General features: G+C 41.2%; 1 protein-coding gene across 1 annotated transcript in view; it reads left to right on the top strand.

Annotated features, from left to right (window-relative positions):
• The window catches only part of DDX10 (DEAD-box helicase 10), a 192,189-nt gene extending 171,480 nt beyond the window's left edge, over positions 1-20,709 (top strand). The window contains exons 17-18 of the mRNA XM_054164752.1: positions 8,343-8,476; positions 20,240-20,709. Coding sequence (XP_054020727.1) covers positions 8,343-8,476; positions 20,240-20,429 — 324 coding nt within the window. The 3' untranslated portion in view covers positions 20,430-20,709. The remainder of the gene's footprint in view (positions 1-8,342; positions 8,477-20,239) is intronic.
• The last annotated feature ends 451 nt before the right edge of the window (positions 20,710-21,160 follow it).

Genomic DNA, 21,160 nt, shown 5'->3' with positions numbered 1-21,160 from the left:
ATTGTAAATGTACCAATGCATCTCAGGAGAGCCTGAGGGAACTGGGGTTGTTTAGCCTGGAGGAGGCTCAGGGGAGACCTTATTGCTGTCTACAACTACCTGAAGGGAGGTTGTAGCCAGGAGGAGGTTGGTCTCTTCTCCCAGGCAACCAGCACCAGAAAAAGAGGACACAGTCTCAAGCTGCACCAGGGGAAGTTTAGGCTCAAGGTGAGGAGTTCAAGAGGGGAAAGTTCTTCACTGAGAGAGTCGTTCACCATTGGAATGTGCTGCCCAGGGAGGTGGTGGAGTCACCATCCCTAGAGGTGTTCAAAAAGGGATTGAACGTGGCACTTGGTGCCATGGTTTAGTCATGAGGTCTGTGGTGACAGGTTGGACTTGATGATCTTTGGTGTCTCTTCCAACCTTGCTGACTCTGTGATTCTGTGAAAATTACATTATCTTTCTCTACATGCATTCTTTGTTGCTGTTAGTTCTGGTGTGGACTTTTTTTGTAAGTACTTTGTAGAGGTTAAGTCTGCAGATGAAACATATGCATATTGCAATGAGAATGACAGAAGCTTTAATAATATCAAAAACCTAAAAGTGAATGTATGGAAATTTCTCTATTTTTTTTTTGTATTTTCAGTGGTTCTGAACTGTGCTTGTGGCAGGAGCCATTTCCAGCACAAATTGATTTGCTATAGTTACACAACAAAGATTTGAATGTCAGTGTACATGCATCAGTGCATGCTAGTTTGGAAGGCAAGACTTACCCATCCACTGACCATAAAATGTGAGGCTTTTAGGAATGCCAAGAAATAAAATTACGTATTTTCATGTACATTACCACTGGTAAAAGCAAGATTCTGCTGGCTAAACTAGGCTAATTGTTTTGTTTAAGATGTCAGAATGCTTATAAAGATTGACTGAATGAAATTGAACCTTTGTGTCACTGCTAGTGATTGGGAAGATGAATGATCTGAAGATGAAGCTGAGAGTTACTCTGTCCCTTCTGTTGAAACCCAAGAATGATAATCTCTAAAGAGGTGTGAAAACCAGGAGCTGTGGCTTACTCCTTCCAGAGCCTGAAGATCAGTTAGATCACATTAATGCAAAAGCAACTTTGGTTTCTCCAATTTTTGATTGCCAGCCTTTCTGGCCAGACCCATGGAACTTGGCCAATCCTTCTGAAACAGCTGACCCCATTTGTGTCCTCATCTGTGGTGTGCCTTGAGTACATCTCTGTGCTTCAGGCAAAGAGAACAGAAAATCCCCCAACATCCTGATCTCTGCTGTTCCCACTCTATTGTATATCACTTCCTACTAATACATAAAAGGAAACAAGCCTAGAAGTGGCAAGCCCAGTTGTGGAATAGACATATTTGTCACTGTCCTGGTTTTAACTCAGCTAGCAGCTGAGCCCGGGCAGTCTGCTCACAACAGATGGGTTTCCTCCACTCCTCCTCTCTCCTCTGGATGGGCAAGGAAGAAATGGACTGGAGAAGCAGAGATAAGGAAGATTTACTACTGCAGGGATATCAGATAACATGCACAAAAAAATTTACAGCAAATATAGCAGTGGGGGAACAGACAAAATGTGGTCTGTCTGCACCTATGAATCAATGCATCAAAGGGCTGCACCCCAGCCCAGAAACAGGGAAAAAGCTGCAAAAACCTGGAACAGGGAACTTTATAAGCTACAGATAACACTCTAAATCCCATAACTCCTTTCAGCTCCAGCCAACCTTTTCCTTTCGCAGTGTGCATAATGTCAGTATGGTGTTGAATAACCATATGCCCTCCTGACTTCCACTGCACCACTGTGGGGAGCAGGAGTAGCTCCCTCCCACTCTTGTCCCTTCTAGTGTGGCCAGCCAGCTAAAACCAATACAGTCATCTATTAGAATTAATGTTCAGTGTTGAAGCAGATGATGAAGGGTAGATAACAGGAAGAAGCTTGCATGACTTGGCCACAGTTCATGAAGGTTAGCTTTAAACACCACTGCACACATCTTAGAAATGTGGTTGAAAGGTGGCCTTGCCCCTGTTACTTAGCTTGCAAGATCATTCCCTCAGTGGAAAGGGATGCTTTCTGTGTTTGGATCTGAAGGCTGTTGATGAGTGTTAGATGATATGGATTGTAGTTGTCCAATTTTGGTCTGGTTTAGGCAGCTCTTTGTGTGTCAGTTCAGCACTCGGTTTGCTCCACTGGCTGCCAGTCAGTTTCCACTGTTGTCTAAGGCTTTGGTCATGAAAGCAACCGTCAGATCAAACACTCCAGCTACACTGAAGGCTGTATTTCTATTTGTGAATTGCCAGAATATCTGTATTCCTTTGGGGCAACGTGGATGATGATATATCAGAGCAGCCATGCATCAGCTGAGGGTGCAATGTTGTGTGTTGGGGATACAGGCTATGGAGAAAACCCCGAAAGACAAGGCGGTCAGGTGAATCCACTGCAAGATGTTTTAAAGGAAATGCTACAGACCTCTCTGTTCATTAATGTGTTTCATCATAGGCAAAATACAGAAAGAAGTCTCAATTTTATCTGAAAAATTATTGGCAAAAAGAAGAGAATTAATAAAATTTGGGATGCTGTCAGGTCATGATAGGGATTATATTGTTAAATATGCTTTTACATAAGCCATAATATGCTACACGTATTTAAGTTGTGGACTTACGTAGGGTAACCTCCTAGCAGTATTGAAAGCTTACTTAGCATTAAAATCACAGCCACCACTGATTGGGAAGGGCCATATTATTAGCAAAATCTAAAGGGTGGCATAACTCAAAAGGAACTGAATATTGCATGAGTCTGACTGTTGATAGACTCGAGTCTGATCAAGTTCTAAACAAACATTAAAGGTACTGGTTTCAGCTGATCAGTGGTACTCTCCTACTGTGCTTTATGAAGTACTATGGGCAGCACTGACAGTGCTAAAATTATTTCTTTCCTCTTCAGCCTGGTTGCTAGGAACTGATAAACTCCCTAAAGGGTTGAACATAAAAACTGCAACTCCAGACAATTTAATTGGGTTTTAAATATAAAAGACTTATTAAATTAAATATATATTAAATGTCACAATAAATATGTATTCTATAAATTAAATATTAAAGGTAAAACATTTTTTATGCATGTGCAGGTCTTTATGGTATGTTTTTTCAGTTCTCTCTTTTTATCTGATGGTAATAGATAATTTTAACCTGAGTGCCTAGTGCCTGGTAGAAATTAGACATCATTCTGCTATTTAGAACTTTTGAGCCCCTTGAGGTTCTGTTTTCTTAAAAAGGTACATACATTTCTTCATTTTATGTTTCTCTTAACCTGTGTAACACATTTACCTGAGGTCCACCATCCATTCAGCCTTCTTTAGGAAGAGACAAAGTTGTCATTGGAATCATAGAATCAATAAGGTTGGAAGAGACCTCAAAGATCATCAAGTCCAACCTGTCACCCAAGACCTCATGACTACTAAACCATGGCACCAAGTGCCACATCCAGTTCCCTCCTGAACACCTCCAGGGATGGTGACTCCACCACCTCCCTGGGCAGCACATTCCAACTGCTAACAGCTCTCTCTCTGAAGAACTTTCTCCTCACTTTGAGCCTACTCAGCACTGGTTAGGCCACACCTTGAGTACTGTGTCTAGTTCTGGGCCCCTCAGTTTAGGAAAGATGTTGAGTTGCTGGAACATCTCCAGAGAAGGGCAGCAAAGCTGGGGAGGGATTTGGAGTGGCTGAAGGTGCTGTGGTTGCTTAGCCTGGAGAAGAGGAGGCTCAGGGGAGACCTTATAGCTGTCTGTAACTAACTACCTGAAGGGATGTTGTAGCCAGGTGGGGGTTGGTCTCTTCTCCCAGGCATCCAGCACCAGAACAAGAGGACACAGTCTCAAGCTGTGCCAGGGGAAGTTTAGGCTTGAGGTGAGGAGAAAGTTCTTCACAGAGTTGTTAGCCATTGGAATATGCTACCTAGGGAGGTGGTGGAGTCACCATCACTGGAGATGTTTAGGAAGAGACTGGATGGGATGCTTGGTGCCATGGTTTAGTTGATTAGATAGTGCTGGATGATAGATTGGTCTTTTCCAACCTGGTCTGGTCTGGTCTGGTCTATTCTATTCTATTCTATTCTATTCTATTCTATTCTATTCTATTCTAAACTTCCCCTGAAGTAGCTTGAGACTGTGTCCTCTTGTTCTGGTGCTGATTACATCTTGTATCAAAGACAATTGAAAGTTGAATTGGAGGTATTCTGTTGAGAACCTGTCCTGTTTGTCTCACGTGGTGTGTGTTTCCAAATTGTCTATGGTAGTATCTTTACTGACTTGGTGCAGTGTGGAAGGTTGAAGACAATGAGGTTTCCAAAGCAGAACAAAAATTTTGCTGATTTTTTTCTACAATGTTGAGTTTGCATAAAAAGAATTTCTTTATACCTCAGAGAGAGACCATTCAAGTGCAGAAGTGCTTTCATTTCAGTGCCATCTTCAAAATGGAAGACATTGTGCAAAGTTTCTGTGGAGCTAGATTGCAAATTAGCTTGGCTGGTCTGGTGTGAAAAAAGAGAGAGCTTGTCACCCTGAGCAAAATGGAAATAGCAAAGCGATTGCCACTGAATTCTGTTCTCCTGACTACCTTGATTTGATGTCTGAGTGGGTTTCCTTCCACCGTTGCACTTCAGGGTCAATTCACACTCCAAAGCACATTTTATGGTAGCCTTAGACATAAAGTACAGGAGGTCAAAATCTGTCCTTCAGTTAATCTCTTGATAGTGATTGCTTAGGAAGGATCTAATCCTGAGTCTGCAAATTGCATCCTATTTGTATCTGAAGAACTTTAGCAAGTGTTATCCTGGACTATGATTTTAGTTTTGTCTTCAGCTTATGTGGGGAAGTGATGTGAAATTATGTTGCAAGATTTCTTCTCCCTGACTGGCTGATACAAATTTGAAGCAAGAGGAGGAAAAGAATGAGATTTTATTGTTCAGCAGTGGATGATAAATTTTCATGTTCTTAACAATTCCAATGTCTTACAAATATTTTAATGACTACATACAAAAAAATACAGCCTCATGCTCCCTGATGAATTGAAGAAGCATCTTTGCCAATTATGTCTTTTGTTACAGTAAGCATTACCTTGAACACAGCTCTGCAAATTTTCTGCTGGCAAAAATGAACATGAATGTGTAATGAAAGCAAAGGTTTGATCTGTGTATGTGTAATTGTCGTATGTGTGCATATATAAATGGCAAAATGTAGGAAAGAATGCAGTCTCAACATTTTACTGACAGAATCACAGGAAGACTCAGGTTGGAAAAGACCCTCAGGATCAAGTCCAACCAATAACCCTACTCTACAAGGTTCACCCCTAAACCATATCCCCAAGCACCACGTCAAAACAACTTTTAAACACATCCAGGGCTGGTGACTCCACCACCTCCCTGGGCAGCACATTCCAATGCCCGACTACTCTTTCTGTGAAATTTTTTTCCTAATGTTCAATCTAAATCCACCCAGGCACAGCTTAAGGCTCTTCCCTCTTCTATCACTGCCTGGGAGAAGAGACCAGCACCAGCCTCTCTACAATGTCCTTTCAGGTAGTTATAGACAGAAATGAGGTCTCTCCTCAACCTCCTCTTTTTCAAACTGAACAGCCCCAGCTCCTTCAGTTGCTCTTCATAAGATTTATTCTCCAGGCCCTTCACCAGCTTTGGTGCCTTCCAGCACCTTGGCATCTCTCTTTTATTTATGTGCTCAAAACTGAACACAATGCTTGAGGTGTGAATGCTGAGAATATGGATGAACAGCCCAAGTCTTAAAAATAACTGCCCAAAAAAAGTTAGTATTACAGAAGTCTATTGGGTAGTGTCACACACATTCAAAAATACTTTTTTGCATACTACAACTTTGAATTCTGCTGCTTTTTTCAGCTTTTTTCTTGCTTTGGTTTGGGTTTGGTTTTTTAAAAGATGGAATTAGTAAGCACCAGTTGCATTGAAAGAATAGGTGGAATGGGAGGGACCAGTAAAGAGGAAATAGGTAATTGTTAAAGAAATGGAAATAAGCTATAATGCAGAATACTCTCCAAATGTGGAAATTAATTAACAAAAAGGTGGCAATTTTGTGTTGTTAGTAGTACTCTGTAATATTGTGCTAAAAGCTGAGCTAGAGAATAATTTTGTAAGCAAAAAATATACTTTTAATTTTTTATATTTTTTTAAGCAAAAATCACCTTAAAAAACCCCCTGCAAAACCAAACCCTGACTTTGTTATGAAATACCACCTGAAGTTCTTGGGGATCAACGTGATTTTAAGTCAATGGTTATGCTACACAATTACCTCTGCTAGTATCTATCACAGTATCACTAAGGTTGGAAGAGACCTCAAAGATCCTCGAGTCCAACCTGTCACCACAGACCTCAGGACTAAAAGGAGTCAAGAACAAAATACATGTTTATTATGTTTTTCTTCTGTATTATGATTGCAAATCTCTGGCTTTTATCCCTTTCTTCTTGTTTTCAGTGCACTGGAAATGTGTCACTGGACAAACAATGAGGGACTCTTGCAGGGATGACTAATCTTACCCTTTTCCCTTTTCTTTCATTCGCTCTATATGCAAACAAAAAAGGGACCTAAGATATGGGTTTTGTTCTGGTTTGGGATTTTCATTATTCAATATTTTTTTTATATCACAGTGAGATGTGAGGACAGCATTCTTTCAAAATCCAGTGATAGAATTATAGAATCATAGCATTATTAAGGTTGGAAAAGACCTTTAAGATGGTGGAGTCCAACTATAACCCAGCACCCTGACCACTAAACTGTATCTTGGAGTACCACATCTACAAGATTCTTGAACACCTCCAGGGATGGCAACTCCACAACCTTCCTGGGCAGCCTGTTTCAATGCCTCACCACTCTCTCATAAAAGAATTTTCTTCCTCTTATCCAAACTAATCTTCCTCTGCCACAACTTAAGCCCATTTCCTCTTGTCCTATTGCTCGTTGCTTGGGAGAAGTGACCAGCACTGGCCCCACTACAACCTCGCTTCAGGTAGTTGTAGATAGCAATTAGATCTCCCCTTAGCCTTCTGTTCTCCAGATGAAACAACCCCATTTCCCTCAGCTGCTCCTCATACAACATGCCCTCCCTACCCCTCACCTGGTTGCTCTTCTCTGGACATGCTCCAGGACCTCAGTGTCTTTCTTATTCTGTGATGCCCAAATGAGTACTCAAGCTGTGGCCTCACCAGAGCCAAGAACAGGGGGCACGATCACTTTTCTAATCCTGCTGGACAAACTGTTTTTGATACAGGCCAGGACAGGGGAAAAAAAACCATAACATTTACTTTAAATCTTTAGTGATGTGAAATTATTTGTAGAGCGAAGGATCATTGAAATGAGAACTGTTTTGGAAACTCAGCTGTGTGCGTCTTGATTAGATATGTAAACAAAAGGTAGCAAGGTCTTTAATTACAGTTTCTTGGCATTCAGTTTTGCTTTTCAGCATGAATATGCATAAGTCTAGGGTTCAGGTTGCTTAGAAATGCCTGGAAGCTTTTTGTTTGTTTGCATTTTTGTGTGCATATACAATCGTATTCGCCTTCCCGTCTGCCGGCTTTCTTCCTGCCTGCTAGCCAAAGTTTACAAAAGAGATATTGTCAGTTCAGGACTGTCTGGAGCAGAACCTGTATCTGCAAAAGCAGTCAGCTGAAGTTTATTACCCTGAATTTTATTATCCAAGACTTTTATGGAACAGCATCTTCTGTTTCCTCTTTTTTAAGGAATTAGTGAGGCATTCTTGCACCCTAGGAAAACTTGGCAATGGCGGCAGCCTGGCCCAAGACATGCTGCAAGGATGGAGGGAAGTTGTGCCCCAGAGAGGAGGAGTGAGGGGGTCTGGGAGGAAGGCTGAAGCACGTGCAGCACTTGTGATGAAGGGCTGAAAATCACATAGAGCAGTTAGTTCAGCTTAAGCAATGTTTTGGTTTTTAACTGCAAGGACAGCTGGATGAGTTTTAAATCGGAGTATTTAATGAACTACAACTTACAGTGATATTTCTGAGACAGTAAATGGTTACTCAAACACTTGATCTCTGATGACTGTTGAGATTTGTGCAGCAATAATCTTTTAGGTTTGATAGATTTAAAATGACATGGTTAGGAAGCTAGAATTTGAACATAAATTCTTGTGCTTCTTTTTTTTTTTTTGGATTAATATTTCTTCAACCTTTAACAAACAGCCTTGGAGGAGAGTACTGGTGGCTGAAATTACTCCCATTTTCCTGCTTTTTCCTAGATCACACCTATTAATGGGTTTGTGCAAGTATCATAACTTGTCTTCTGATCCTCCTTTTTTCATCTGGCAGGATGAAGAAGAAACAGTGGCCTTTCTTGCTCACAGTGGAAGTGAAGAAGAGTTTGATCCAAGTACTCTTCCAGATCCTGATAAACAGAAAGATTCTGATGAAGAGCAGGATTCAGAAAGTGAAGACAGCTCGAGGTATGTGTTGCATCTTCTGCATTCACTTTGAAATGTTTCTGGTTTTAGAAACTGTTTTGTTTAGCTGTTAGGAAGTCATTTGTGCTGGGTGAAACTTGATAAGCTTTATGATTCAGCGTGGCTCAGACACTTCAAGGCTACAAATGAAATGGAATCTGAGTTACAAGTAAATATATAATAAAATTAACAATATTAAACTTTTATTCTCGATTTAAAACCGTTTTAAATTGTATAAACCAGCAGATCTTGTTTCTTGTAGTTTTACAGGAAAGCACAGGGTGTGGATGAGGATCTGTAGGTAATAGCAACATAATGCAGTTCTTCAGCACATGCTATAGGAATATGGAGGGATACTGCATGAAAACCTATGTGGTTTTTGTCATTGGTGTCACTGCAACAAGAAGTCCATCTGTGTTTCTGACAAACAGCCTATTGACACTTAAACAGAATCACACAACGGTAGGCCTTGGAATGGACTCCTGGGCATCATCTAGCTTAGCCTGGAAGAGTCTCAGGGGAGACCTTATTACTGTCTACAGCTACCTGAAGGGAGGTTGTAGCCAGGAGGGGGTTGGTCTCTTCTCCCAGGCAACCAGCACCAGAACAAGGGGACACAGTCTCAAGCTGTGCCAGGGGAAGTTCAGGCTCAAGGTGAGCAGAAAGTTCTTCACAGAAGGAGTAATTGGGCATTGGAATGTGCTGCCCAGGGAGGTGGTGGAGTCACCATCCCTGGAGGTGTTCAAAAAGGGATTGGATGTGGCACTTGAAGCCATGGTTTAGTTAGTCATGAGGTGTTAGGTATGAGGTAATAGGTTGGACTTGATGATCTCTGAGGTCTTTTCCAACCTTATTGGTTCTATGACTCTATGATTCTAAGTACAAACAGCACCAAGGTAGAAGGATATATATACAATTGGAATCAGTCCTGGCCTAGTCCCCTGACCAGGCTTCAAACTAGGCCTGAGAGAGGCCCTGAGCTAGGCCTGAGTTACGCAGCAGGAATATCCTCCAGCAGCCAAACCTGCCCCACACTGTAAGCAAAAGCACAAGTCTCACGCCTGGAGAGAGAGAGGGCTGACCGGAAAGTCTGCGCCTTATACAGGGAGATGCAGGAACGGGGGCGGAGCAACAATATTACAATGTCCTGTGCCTCTCTCTTGGGACAGACTTTCCCATCCCCTCGGGGGATCTAATCTATGGTTATACCAGTTAAGCCACAACTTCCCTTAAGATGCTAACACTTCTCCATCCGGGACCATAGCACTGCTGGTTCTGTCATTTTGCCTGTGAGAGTAAATACTGAGCTGACTTCTGTAGTGATGCATTGCTACAGGTAACAAAGTATAGAGGAAATACCTCAAAGAGCATCAAGTCCAACCCATCACCACAGACCTCATGACTAAACCACGGCACCAAGTGCCACATCCAATCCCCTCTTGAACACCTCCAGGGATGGTGACTCCACCACCTCTCTGGGCAGCACATTCCAATGCCTAACAACTCTCTCAGTGAAGAACTTCCTCACCTTAAGCCTAAACTTCCCCTGGCGCAGCTTGAGAATGTGTGCTCTTGTTCTGGTTCTGGTTGCCTGGGAGAAGAGACCAACCCCTTCCTGGCTACAACCACCCTTCAGGTAGTTGTAGAGAACAATAAGGTCTCCCCTGAGCCTCCTCTTCTCCAGGCTAAACAATCCCAGCTCCCTTAGCCTCTCCTCGTAGGGCTTGTGCTCAAGACCTCTCACCAGCCTCATTGCCCTTCTCTGGACATGTTCAAGAGTCTCAATGTTCTTCTTAAATAGAAGGCCCAGAACTGGACACAGGACTCAAGGTGTGGCCTAACCAGTGCTGAGTACAGAGGCACAATGACTTCCTTGCTCCTGCTGGCCACACTATTCCTGATGCAATAATGCATATATATGTGTGTGTGTGTGTATAATATGTATGTGTATGTGTATGTGTGTATATATGTGCTTCAACTGGAGTTGAGGTAGGGATTTTTTTTTTTGGCCATATATTGAAGCTTGTGAGGCTTTAGTTTACTATGTGTACTTTAAGAATGGGTTTTGGACTATCTTTGGAGGTGACTTTAAAACCATGTGCAAAGTCAGGACTTGTTCCATGGTACACTGCTCTCTACGTTGTATTCATGCATTTGAAATGCAACTTAAAATCTAGGAGGGTTTTACCAAGTAATTTTTTGTTTTTAATTGCAAATTTTACCTTAAGTCTGATAAAGCATCATTTATTTGGAAGGCTGGAATTGAATTGGTCTTTGGAAGTCAGTCATGTGTGGAAGCTAATTTGTCTAAGAAGCATATTTCAGATTTTCAGTATGAGATACCAAGGCTCATCAAATAAAATGCATTTTATAATCTAATTTCTTTAAGATGATATATCCATTTAAATCTGCTATATATATTTGGTAATATAGTTTATGGCCATTTAAAATCTCTGCATTATTCAGCTCTTTACAAGGTGATCTTGCAAACAAACCCTTACAAGTTTTGTTAGGATTTTCACGTGCAATGTTGGCACATAGTTGCCATGCACACCCTGCTGACTTACACAGTTAAAGTTTTTTTGGCATTCATTTTAGGACTACAAAATTACAATTTGGTTTTTCTCCATTAAGTAAGATGTGTAAAAATGTTATGTCCCTTTAGGGCTCTGGGGGTTATAATCTGATTGGGCCATTTGTTTTGCTCTCAATCTGGGCTTTATGGTTTCCCTGGCTAGGAGAAAGACTTTCTTTGAATAAGGCTTGGTCTTAGAAGTTCTTCACAGAAGATTGCCCAGGGAGGTGGTAGGGTCACTGTCCCTGGAGGTGTTTAAGAAAGGACTGGATGAAGCACTTAGTGCCATGGTTTAGTTGATTAGTTGGAGTTGGGTGATCAGTTGGTCTTGATGATCTTGGAGGTCTCTTCCAACCTGGTCGATTCTGTGATTCTGTGCAACAAGCATGTCTCAAGAACTGCCATAGCTTGAAGCTTAATAAGCAGCCTCTGTCAACTACAGGACACAGTACAGGTCTCAGTTGTTCCTGAATTTTGGTTGACTTTTTAATAACAGGAAAGTTCCTTACCTTCCTACAAGGACTTCTAAAAAGGTTTTTGTTTATTTTCCCATCTTTACACAATTGGACCAAATACTTTCCTGCTTTTAAGTCTTGTTTGTGTTTGCTGGAAACCTGGGACAATAGATAGATGTTTTCAGCCATAGTTAAAATGGCAAGAAGAATGAAATTTGAAAAGTGAGTCAAATTGCTTCAGTTTCTGCAGCATTTAAGCTGAGTGGGAGCTAACAAGGACCCAAAGAGCAGCTTCAAACACCGTAGCTAGGCCTGACATTCAGAGATTTTAGAAGAGGCCACATCAGTTTAGGCACTGCACCAAATATGAATGAAAAGTACTACAAATAAGCCCGAGATATCAAAGACCACAATTCTGAGTTTATAATGCAAGCATTGAGTGGATTTGTCAGTCACTGCTAAGGGTAGTAATTAAATTGGACTGAGAGGCAAGAACAGCCAGGGCAGGTATGCAAGAGGGAGAGGAGAGTGAAAAACAGTGGGATGCTCTCAAGGGCAAAAGCAGTGAGTGACAACATACTGATCATATATTTGGAAGATTACAGGATTCAGGACAAAACTTCATTTCTGTCAGGGCCTGAAAGGGAGAGTGTCAGAATTAAGAGCCACAGATGGCTCCAGTGTGGAGCACAAGCATGTGGTGGTTAATCCCACGCTGGTTTGGCCTGGGTAGGAAACATCAGTCATGTCTTTACAGGCTAAATGGACTTGGCCAGCATGTGGGTGTAAGTACTGGCACACGATTGTCTGTATTGTCCACCACTGCTGTGACTTTGGATAGTGCCAACTAGAGCTCTTCTGGGCAACGTCCCAGCTCATTTTGGTGTGGTAGGACAGGCCAAGGGCTGTTCCCAGTAGGCAGTGTTAATGAAGAGACATTTCTTTTATGGGTGTGTGGGTGAAAAATGTAGTGGTCTGTTCTCTAGCTCTGAAGTCAGCTTTTGAAGCTCAGTGTAACTATGTCTGAAAACTTGTGAGATGCTCTAAGCATTGCTTAAGAGGCTTTTGTGAAAGCAGAGGTGCAACTGAAAGGAGTAAGATGCAATGAAAGAAAAGCAATTTAAGGCTGGAAAAGAGGAAATTGAGAAAGGCAAGAGAATTTGAATGATGAATTAGCTTTTGGGTAAAAGATAGTGGTAGCTGAGGAGGCTGGTGGTGGGAATGAGGCCATGGAGAAGTGTAATTGATTTTTCATGAGGGAGGAAGGAGGTGGAGGGGATGTATGTATGAAAGGAGGAGGGAGGATGATGGGGATTTGGTAGATTGAGAAGAAAAAAACATGAGAACAAGCAAGAAATCTTGCTGCCAGTGGGAAACAGAAGTTTCTATGAAGTCAACATTCATGCCTCATGTGCCTCTTTTAGAGCTGTCACTGAATTATGTGATAGGTTGCTCCTGGGCTGGGGAATGTTGACCTAATGATTTTTTACAAAAATAAGTCATCCAAGAGCGAAATTAGGCTTTGAGATTAGAAAACACCATTCTGTTCTGCTTTGTATTTTCAAGATTCAGAGATTTTGCTCAAAGTGTTGGATTAAAGTAAAAATATCTTGGGCCACACCAGCTGCTACTGGCTCTGAGGGGAAAAATGGTTTCTAAAAGGAATATCTGGAAGGCAAGTGTGTGAGGCCTCAAGTAACTTCCTTCAACAGTCTTTAAAAATAGACTATCTGTCCATGATTTTAAAAAGTCAAAACATTGTTAAGCTTTTCTCCCAGCATTTTTGTTTAAATTGAGGGAGCTATACAAATAATGAGTTAAATTTGCTTTTAAATAAAATTCCCTTCCAGCCATACCTCTACAAGCAGAGTAATTAATGACTCCAAGCATGTAATGAGAGATTAAATTTTTGTATATCTAGTCACATTCATCATGTTTGTTTTAAGGCTATCAATGCAAATTGTTAATGAGGTGAAAAATTTAAATGTGTTGCATGTGGATAGAAAAAGTGGAAGAAAAGCAGCTGGATTTCATAAATAATCATTCTGCAGTCAAATTGAGGTTCTGATATTTCTGATCCCTCAACCTCTTCAAATAAAAGTGTTGAGGAAGAACAAAGTTGTGATTAACCTCGTTGTTCCCTTCTTTAAATCTTTCAGTAGGTGTGACTGATCTCATTTAGAATAGAATATTAGACTAGAATAAACCAGGTTGGAAGAGACCTTCGAGATCGCCGTGTCCAACCTATCATCCAACACCATCTAATCAACTAAACCATGGCACCAAGTGCCCCATCCAGTCTCTTCCTAAACACCTCCAGTGATGGTGACTCCACCACCTCCCTGGGCAGCCCATTCCAATGGCAAATCACTCTCTCTATGAAGAACTTCTTCCTAACATCCAGCCAAAACCCCCCTGGTGCAGCTTGAGACTGTGCCCTCTTTTTCTGGTGCTGGTTGCCTGATGGTAGAATCTCCTAGTGAAATTAGGTCACTTGTGTTTTGCAGGTCAGACTAGATCCTTACTGTGATTCCTGTAAGCTTGTCAGCTGCAGAAATTACCTGGCTGGGCCAGGTACTGCAGCCTTATGGTCAGCAATGCCAGCAGTGGTAATCAAGGAAGAAAAGTACCATTACAGCTTCAGACATGTGATTTGAAACCACTGCCACTTTTATACCAGGGACTTTAGAAAGGAGACCTCAGAACAGAAGTGAGATGCTGATGGTTGATTTGAGTGCTTTTTCTCATCAAGTCTTCCCATGCAATAGTGAGAAGTATTATGTGTATGCTCTTACTAGTTTGGTTTCCATTTAAATATTATGATACTTGAGCTCCAAGACAGACTTGTCTTTTGCTTTTAGCACTATTATACTGGTATTTCATTGCAAGTAAATTATTCATCCCTTTCCCTGCAACTGTTCTTTTATAAATCTGGTTTTAGAGTGGGTTTGATTTGTATCACTGGAATGACAAATAAGGGAATCATAGACTCATTTAGGTTGTAAAAGACCATTAAGTTCACAGGGCCCAGCCATTAACCTAGCCATGACAAGGCCCCCACTAAACCATGTCCCTAGAATCAATAAGGTTGGAAAAGACTACAGAGATCAAGTCCAACCTATAACCTAATACCTAACACCTCATGACTAACTAAACCATGGCTTCAAGTGCCACGTCCAATCCTTTTTTGAACACCTCCAGGGATGGTGACTCCATAACCTCCCTGGGCAGCACATTCCAAAGGCCAATTACTCTTTCTGTGAAGAGCTTTCTCCTCAGCTCGAGCCTAATCTTCCCCTGGCACAGCTTGAGACTGTGTCCTCTTGTTCTGGTGCTGGTTGCCTGGGAGAAGAGACCAACCCCCTCCTGTCTACAACCTCCTTTCAGGTAGTTGTAGAGAGCAATAAGATCTCCCCTGAGCCTCCTCTTCCCAGGCTAACAACCCCAGCTCCCTCAGCCTCTCCTCGTAGGGCTTGTGCTTGAGGCTTCTCACCAGCCTCGCTGCCCTTCTCTGGACCACATAAACTATCTTTTAAATACCTCCAGGGATGTTGACTCAACCACTTCTCTGAGCAGTCTGTTTCAATGCTTGATAACCCTTTCAATGAAGAAAATTTTTCTGATATCCAAATTAGACTTCCTGTGGTACAAATTGAGGCTGTTTCCTCTTGTCCTATTGCTTGTTACTTGGGAGACCAACACCCACCTCAATTCAGAAAATAGTAGAGAGTGATAGGATCTCCCCTCAGTCTTCTCAAGGCTGAACAAATTTAGTTCCCACAGCCAATACTCACAAGACTTCTTCTCTAAACCCTTCATTGCCTTTTTTCGGGTGTGCTCCAGAAACTCCATGTCTTGTAGTGATGAGCCTAGAACTAAACACAGTATTCAAGGTGCAGCCTCATTAGTGCTGAGCACAGAGGAATAATCACTTCCCTAGTCCTCCTGGTCACCTTTTTCTGATAACAAGTCAGAATACTTGGCCTTCTTGACAATCTGAGCACACTGCTAACTCATGTTCAACCAGCTGTTGACCAGTACCCCCAGGTCCTTTTAGGCTGGGCAGCTTTCCAGCCACGTTTCCCCATGCCTGTAGTATTGCGTGAGATAGTTGTGACCCAAGTTCAGGACCCAGTGCTTGACCTTGTTGAACCTCATACTGTTAGCCTTGGCCCACTGACTCAGCATGTCCAGACCTAAGAAAGAATGCAACATGATGTATTTTCATTACCATGATATATTTTCATTACCATTTCCATGCACTGTAGCGTTCTGACAGCAAGTAAGAAGTTGCAGTGGGCTTTATGGAAGGCACTGCAGTAATTAATCTTTGTTAGGATTGCTTCCATGGCCTTGTGAATTAAAATTTATTATCTGGAAAAAAGGTTTGTGGCACAGCATGTTTGATTAACAAAATGCCACCATTTATGGGATGAATTATTCCTAACTTTTCTGAACTGTATCTTATTAGCAGATTCATTCATTATTCCTGCATATTTCTCTAGGAAAGAGCTCATGTGTGGCCTGCAATTGAGTGGCAAGGGTGGATTGTTTCCAGAGCAGCGCTGGTGAACCCAGGCTCCAAAACAAGCTCTGATTAATGTTAACTGAAGCAGAGGCCGGGTAGAGATTTCACAGTACCAGGTTGTTTAAATAATGGCAACTTAACTGTGTGGCCATGCATTTCAAATGGCTGACTCTCAAGCATTTAAAATCTTAACAGCTTGTTTAGACAGCTTGTCAAGACATACCTTGAAACCCAGAAGCAAATTAAATACTAACAATTAAAAGCTTTCTGTTTCTCCTAGTATCACCTCAAAACACGCTTGTGAGGTTATTTTTCAGTAATTAGAGGATTTTTTTTGTGTATAGCTATTAGGGTTATAGTTAGATCCCATGTTTCCCAGATGCCATTCATGTATGCTGGCATTTATTAAAAGGACAGGATTCATAAAAGACACTGTAGTGTTTGAGTAATAAACATTACCTATCAAGTGATGGTATCTTCCTTCCTTGTTGCAGTTGGTACCACAGAAATTACTGTGCCTGTTGAGAAGTCAGCTGCTAGTACCTCCTTGCCTCTGTAAACACAGCCCATCCCAGTCAGTCCTTCCATCAGGCAGCCTCAGACCCTGCAGGTTGTTCAGGTAGCTGAAAAGCTGAATTGCAGCAGGTGGTAAAAGGAAGGAATTGTGATCCAGCTGCACATGCCGCTTTCAAAGTGTTATAAATGGAAGATAAAAAAGTGGCACTGGCTTTAGTTTGGATCCAAATTGGGGGTTGCTTTCTAGATGTGTTGCTCCGTTAGAAAATAATTCACCTTAGAATAACTTACCAGTTTGTGCATTCGTGAGGAATAAGGGGCTGCTTTTGTCCCTGGGAAGTGACCAACAATGAAAAGATTATGTCTGCAGGGTGGGCTGACTGTCCTTCAGTTAGCAGAGATCAAAGAAGAATTAATTTGACAATAAGTGCAGAAGTCATCCCTGTATAGCAGCTCTCACACACTGAGCCCTTTCACATGCACAAGGGGGAATTACACTTACTACCTTTGCTCCAAAGAGCTTCCTGCCCAAACAGCTAAAGAGATCCATTGAGGTGGAGTATGAGATATCCCTTAGAATCATGATACCAAATGCATCTCCTGATGATTTTCCACCTTCCTTTTAAAACTGCCACTTCGACTCCTTGTGCTCCAGAATCATACAGCCCCTCTCTATGCCACCTGAGCCTGGTAGAAGTCCTTCCTGCAGGAACAGGGTTGGGGGATGGACTAGGTGATCTTTAAAGGCCTCTTCCAACCCAAATTATTCTATAGACAGGCACTGCCCACTGTCTGTCTTCCACCTGTATCTCAAAATGATGAACTTACTTGCACATTCCACATGACTGTCTGCTTTCCTTCCTAAGTTGGCTTTACTAAATACTTTTTGTGCTTCTACTTTTTGTGCATCCGGAAAACACAAGCCTTTAGCTCGACATAGGGAGATATCATCCCTGTATATATCATCCCTGATAGGCTGGACACGATGATCTTGATGGTCTCTTCCAACCTGGTTTATTCTATTCTATTCTATTCTATTCTATTCTATTCTATTCTATTCTATTCTATTCTATTCTATTCTATTCTACTCATCACTTGGTGGCTTTGCTGCTGCTGCCTCCTGTGTTATGCATTCCTCTTTTTACCTCTCCAGCTTACAGCCCAGTTGGGGTCAGATTAGTGTGAAAACACATCTGCTAATGTGTGCATACGTCTTTAGCATGCACTACTAATGGAGCCCCGTGATCCCTCAGTAATAAAAAGAAACAGCTTGACTCAGCATAATGTTGCCAGAAAGCTTATGCTGAAAATTAATCATAATTGTGTTGATGTGCTTCTTGTTTGTGGAAAAGAGTTAGAAATCTCATAATTTATATTTCTAGTATAACTATAGTATTTTTATATACGTATATATAAAAAACTATAGTATATTTATACTATATGCTATAACTATAGTATATTTATATTATAACTATATATATAGTTTTATATTTAATTTCTGTTTAAACCTTACAAATATCTAGGCCTATGAACCTCTGAAACTCCAAAAGTGAATACAGTTTTTTGTGTTTCAAGTGTGCTATTTCACAACTAGTGAGATTTTCCACATGGTTTTATTTGCCAAGACGTTTCGAAACTAATGTCTTAGATGAAGCATTAGGCGATTATGAGTGCAAACTGGGCTTCAGAGCCCATTCAAATGTGAATAAATAATCTGCTCTTTTGCAAACAAGCTAAAATGCTTTTACTAAACAAGATTTCAGCCTTAACACTTGTACTCTCTCCTGATCAAAATGAACACCCTGAATCTCCAGCTCAAACCTGCACTGCCCACTTGGAAGAATCTTACTTCTTCAGAGTATTGCTGTGAAAAGCCACTCCCATGCAAACAACAGCTTGAAGCCAACAAAGTTGCTATATCCTTTTAAAAGTCCTAATTTTGGGAAAAGTATTTGGTGCCCAGTCATCAGCTATTCATAGACTGGTTTGGGTCAGAAGGGGGGCCTTAAAGGTCATCTAGTCCAACTCTCCTGCCATGGGGCAGGGACATCTCTGAATAGATCAGGTTACTTAACACGATTAACACTATTTCATTTGGATAGGCAGGGGAGGGCAGTATAAATGTAGGGTGTTTTGTTTGTTTCAGTTGTGGAAATGCAGTTTTGTTTCTCATGTGATTTCCTTGCTGTCTCACTGCTGTAATGACTAGTCAAGAGTTGGCACTGTTCTTCTATGAAAGGTGGGATGGACAGATGAAGGAGGCAGGTGACATCTTCAATCCAGTGCAAAGCTGTCAGATCTCATGTTGCTCCTTCATTTTAATGGAAAGGCAGCCAGGAAGCACAGTGTATGAGCCAGGAAGAGGAGGAGGTGCTGTGATGCTGATCCTTCTCAGAGTGCACCGGGGAACTTCCTGAAAACTGTCATGTTTTGGGGCTAATGTTTGAGTTACGCTGGTTTCCAGTCAGTGGTGAAACCAGCATTTCACAGACCGATAATTAGTACAACAGCTGAAGGTAGTTTGAATTGGGCCTTGGGTTCCTGTATTCATTTAAGGACAGTATTCCCAAGTTGGAGCTATTATAGAATAGAATAGAATAGAATAGAATAGAATAGAATAGAATAGAATAGAATAGAATAGAATAGACCAGGTTGGAAAAGACCTTTGAGATCATTAAGTCCAACCTATCACCCAGCGCCATCTAATCAACTAAACCATGGCACCAAGCATCCTGGTCTGTATCAGGAACAGTGTGGCCAGCAGGAGCAGAGAGGTCATTCTCCCCCTGTACGCCGCATGGTTTAGATGATTAGATGGGTGATAGGTGGGACCTAATGATCTCGAAGGTCTTTTCCAACCTGGTTGATTCTATTCTATTCTATTCTATTCTATTCTATTCTATTCTGTTCTGTTCTGTTCTGTTCTGTTCTGTTCTGTTCCATAAAAGCTTGGGCTTTCCTTATGTTGCTGTCATGTGGCCAGGAGACAGCAGTCAAGTCACCAGCATTCTAGTCTCCAGCTAGATTGAAGGCTGTAAAAGGCGATTCATGTAAGTCTTCAAATCAGCAGAAAAAGTGGGCATTCACCAGGGAAAATAACTAGGTTTGGCTTTTTCCTTCTTTGTTTCATGGCAGAGAGGAGGTTAATATCTTCCAAGGAAAGCTTCTGAAACAAAAAAAAACCCCAACCAAACAAAAGCAACCCACCAAGAAACAAACCAACCAAACCATCAACAAACAAAAACCTAAAAAACCCAACCCACACAACTAAAACCTAAAAGAAGTGTAGCATTTACTGGTGAAATTACGCTTCTCATGTTGTAATTCTTCTTGTGTGTTTATTTCAGACAAGATCTTGAATGCATGTCTACTGACATATCAGTAGACAAATCAGCTTTGTCATGTTGTCTGTCACTCTGTAAGGCAGAAAATCTTAGATAAATCTGATAGCAGTATCCTGACATACAGTAATCAATTAAGAGAGCAGAACATCCAGCACCACCTCAGCCTGAAAGCAGTTCTAATTTAGACATTCTGAGTTCATTGGCTTCTATTGCTTCACTCTTCTGAATTGTAATTTTGTTTGCTCTTATCTTGACATAAATTTGCCCCGTTTAAAATGAATTGTTTGATTACATGATGATATCGATTTCCACAGTTGTTAAAAAGACTTAATTGATTTGTTTCTGCAGTGAACTTGAGGAGAAGAGTGGAAGAAAGAAAAGAAGCTATGGAAACAGTGCTGTAGCGGAAGAAATACCACCCAAAAGAAAGAAGGCGAAATTCATCCAAGAGGAGGACCCTTATTTGCCCTTAGATACTGGGCTTTCTCTAGCAGAGGATGAAGAGCTCGTACTACATCTGCTCAACAGTCACAGCTGATTATTTTTCTGCCCATTTTCTTTTCAGGGGCATCACCACAATTTCGTCAGCAGCCTACACAAGATGAATTTGGCACCTGGGCAGCTGGGTACCAGTGAACGCAGATAAATGAGTTCCATGTGCAATGGGATCGCCTTAAATTGGCTCACAGATTATAGGCAGTGTTTAGTTTGATTTACAAGGCTTTCTAAACAAACTTTCCAAGCTGAATCCCCAGATGTCATTTTGCAGTAAATGTTCATAATTTAAAGTCTCCAAGTTCTGAATCAATTACCTATTTTTTTTTTCCAAACTGCTTTAAATAGAACCAGGATGCTCCTTCCTTGATTGTGTCAGGTTTTGTTATTTTAGAAGATACATATGTACTAAAATTATTGAAGAAATGCTGTTGGCAGTTCAAATATTACTACTTTAAATGTTTTTGTTTTTTCTTCTGTGTATCAGGCACATATTTTAAGAACATTTTAATAAAAATATCTGAAGCGTTGGTGTAAACGTCTGGTGTCTATTTCAGCTTTGTTGTTTAGCCTGGAGAATAGAATAGAATAGAATAGAATAGAATAGAATAGAATAGAATAGAATAGAATAGAATAGAATAGAATAGAATTGAATTGAATTGAATTGAATTGAATTGAATTAACCAGGTTGGAAAAGACCTTTGAGATCATCGAGTCCAACACACTCTAATCAACTAAACCATGGCACCAAGCGCCCCATCCAGTCTCCTCCTA

The sequence above is a fragment of the Dryobates pubescens genome, chromosome 10, assembly GCF_014839835.1.
Source record: "Dryobates pubescens isolate bDryPub1 chromosome 10, bDryPub1.pri, whole genome shotgun sequence".
In the NCBI taxonomy this organism is placed as follows: Eukaryota; Metazoa; Chordata; class Aves; order Piciformes; family Picidae; genus Dryobates; species Dryobates pubescens.
The sequence above is the reverse complement of the archived record's forward strand: the minus strand, read 5'-3'. Positions and strand labels throughout refer to the sequence as shown.